The following is a 2,514-nucleotide window of genomic DNA, read 5'->3' on the forward strand; positions in this document are numbered from 1 at the left end:
CACACACACACACACACACACACACACACACACACACACACACACGTAAATTTCTAACGAAGAAACCAGTTTTGTTTTACTTTTAAGCTACAAAGTCCAAAAATGTTCAAAGAAATAGTTGACATTCCAGCGAGTGGCTCGTCAGAAGTAAATAACCAACTTCTAAATACAAATATCCGAGACAATACCCCAGACAGGTTCTTATAAAAACAGGAGAAACTTAAAGAAAATTGTAAGATAGTTATTTTTGTATAGCCTCTGGCCAACCCTGGTAATCAAAAGCATTCTACCTTTGGCAATTTCATTTTTTTTACTTATATTCCAGGAACCTGAGACCAAATTCTCTAGTGTCATCATTTTTTTTAATGTAACCCATGTCAACAAGGAAAGTGGACATTAAATGATGATGAAGAAGAATATGAAAGAAGGGCTAACTAAATGTCTGTAAAACAAGCATGGATGCTGAAGACAAACTTATGAAAATTCTTTGCATGGGCAAAGGGTTAACATCAATCACCACCTGGATTGTGAAAGCATCCAAGCTGGATCTCCAGTCTGAATTTAACCAACTTTCCTCTTTACCAGTTATTAAAACCCTCAAAAGAATCACAGAACTTCCTTTCATCCTCTAAGTCAGTGGTTCTCAACCATTTTTTACCTATGGACCCCTTTGATTCCTATTTTATTCTGGTGGACCCTCATAACCATTCAATGTTTAAAAGATCCTATTGTATTTTTAGAATTAAACATTATTAGGAATTGTGTTTTAAAAAATTGTTAAAATGTTTTGTGTATTTGTATGAGTAAAACCGACTTATTGCACATAAACCGTAACAAAATCTTATACATAGCCCCAGGGGTCATGTGGACCCTGGTTGAGAACCATTGCTCTAAATCAATAAAAAAAAAGTAGGGTGGAAAGATAAGATAAAGCCAATTCAGTATGATTTTAGGAGTTGGGTAAAAATAAATAAAGATGAGAAATAAAGGTATCACATCAACAAACAAAAAAGAGACGAAAGAAAGCAAACTTACCAACACAATTATCACATAAACTACAGTGTGACGCCCGTGGTGGTCTAAATATCTTACAGGTGAAGCAATACTTCAGTTTGATAACTTGGCCCTTCACAACAACTTCTTTCGTTCGAGGTGGAGGTCTGTAAGTTCCAGGAGAAACTGCATTTGGAACTTCTGAAAAAGAGCAATCAAAGAAAAATATGAGCATTTCTTTCAGTAAAATAAAGGGGGATTCAAAATTGGGTTATAGGAAATTTCACTATTAGCACTTTTGCCGTAGGAAAATTCATCTCAAGAAATTTCATTATAAATAACCTCCTTATCTTTTTTTAATGTTTGACATTAAAAGTGGTGAGAAAGGATTTACAGACGCTTGGACTCACAGGGGACCAAAACTCCTGGCAGTTTGCTGTGCTTGAAAAGACATGTCAAGCTAAGTAAAAGCATGATTGCCCTTGAATACAGGCTCATCTCCATCAACCCTCTACAGCTAAGCATCCTTAATTTCATGAGCTTGTAGGTGCTGGTGCCACATAAAATCTGACTGTACTTTTATAATTAAATCATCATCTAGCATTCGCTTTCTCTGCTGGCATGGGTTAGATGGTTTGACTGAAACTGGTAAGCTGGAGAACTGCACCAGGTTCCAGTCTGATTCAGCATGGTTTCTATGGCTGGATGCCCTTCCTAATGCCAACCACTCCAAGAGTGTAATGGGTGCTTTTTATGAGCCACCAGCATGACACAGGAAACAGCCATGAATACGGTTTCACTTGGCTTGACAAGTCTTTTCAAGCACATATATTAGGAATTGTAATGAAAAAAAATCTCAAATATTTTGTGTTTTGTAGAAGTAGAAGACAATTTAATGCACATAAATTTTAACAATCAAATCTTATATGGACCCCAAAGGACGATATGGACCCCCTAGGGCTATACTGGCCCCAGTTGAGGATCACTGAATTAAAGGATCCCTTGTTGGATATTCACTAGAGATGTTTCATGCTTCTCCCCAAGATAATTCTGTGTCACTTCAGGATAAAACAAGCAAGCATGTTTAGCATCTCCAACACACTCAATGCAGGTAACTAATTTGAGGTCAAGGATAACATTAGATTCAACTAAATAGGCTTTTGTTTGTTTAGGTCCTATCTTTTTTTTTTGTATCATTTATTTATTTATTTTTGTTGTTAATTTTCTTTTAAGTATTTGACACAATTACCAGCAGTTAACAGAAGTATTATTACTTAAGTTTTTGTAGCTAGGATTAAGGTATACTTCATCCTTAATAATTAATAGTCTCACACACACACACACACATAATCAAGCTTGCTGACTGAATTTACTGCACATGTACAAGCTAGAGTGCATCACATTCACTCAATCTCTAAATCTTCTAAACACTTATAACCATAGTAATGAACTTAAATACTCAATGAGAGAGAGAGAGAGAGAGAGAGAGAGAGAGAGAGAGAGAGAGAGAGAGAGAGAGAG

At 36.0% G+C, this 2,514-nt stretch overlaps 1 protein-coding gene across 1 annotated transcript in view; it reads right to left on the reverse strand.

Moving 5' to 3' along the window:
- LOC106880938 (palmitoyltransferase ZDHHC9) overlaps nucleotides 1-2,514 on the reverse strand; it is a 129,557-nt gene that overhangs the window by 49,959 nt on the left and 77,084 nt on the right. The window contains exon 3 of the mRNA XM_014931117.2: nucleotides 1,036-1,194. Within this exon, the coding sequence (XP_014786603.2) occupies nucleotides 1,036-1,194 (159 nt within the window). The remainder of the gene's footprint in view (nucleotides 1-1,035; nucleotides 1,195-2,514) is intronic.

Source organism: Octopus bimaculoides, chromosome 21, assembly GCF_001194135.2.
Source record: "Octopus bimaculoides isolate UCB-OBI-ISO-001 chromosome 21, ASM119413v2, whole genome shotgun sequence".
In the NCBI taxonomy this organism is placed as follows: Eukaryota; Metazoa; Mollusca; class Cephalopoda; order Octopoda; family Octopodidae; genus Octopus; species Octopus bimaculoides.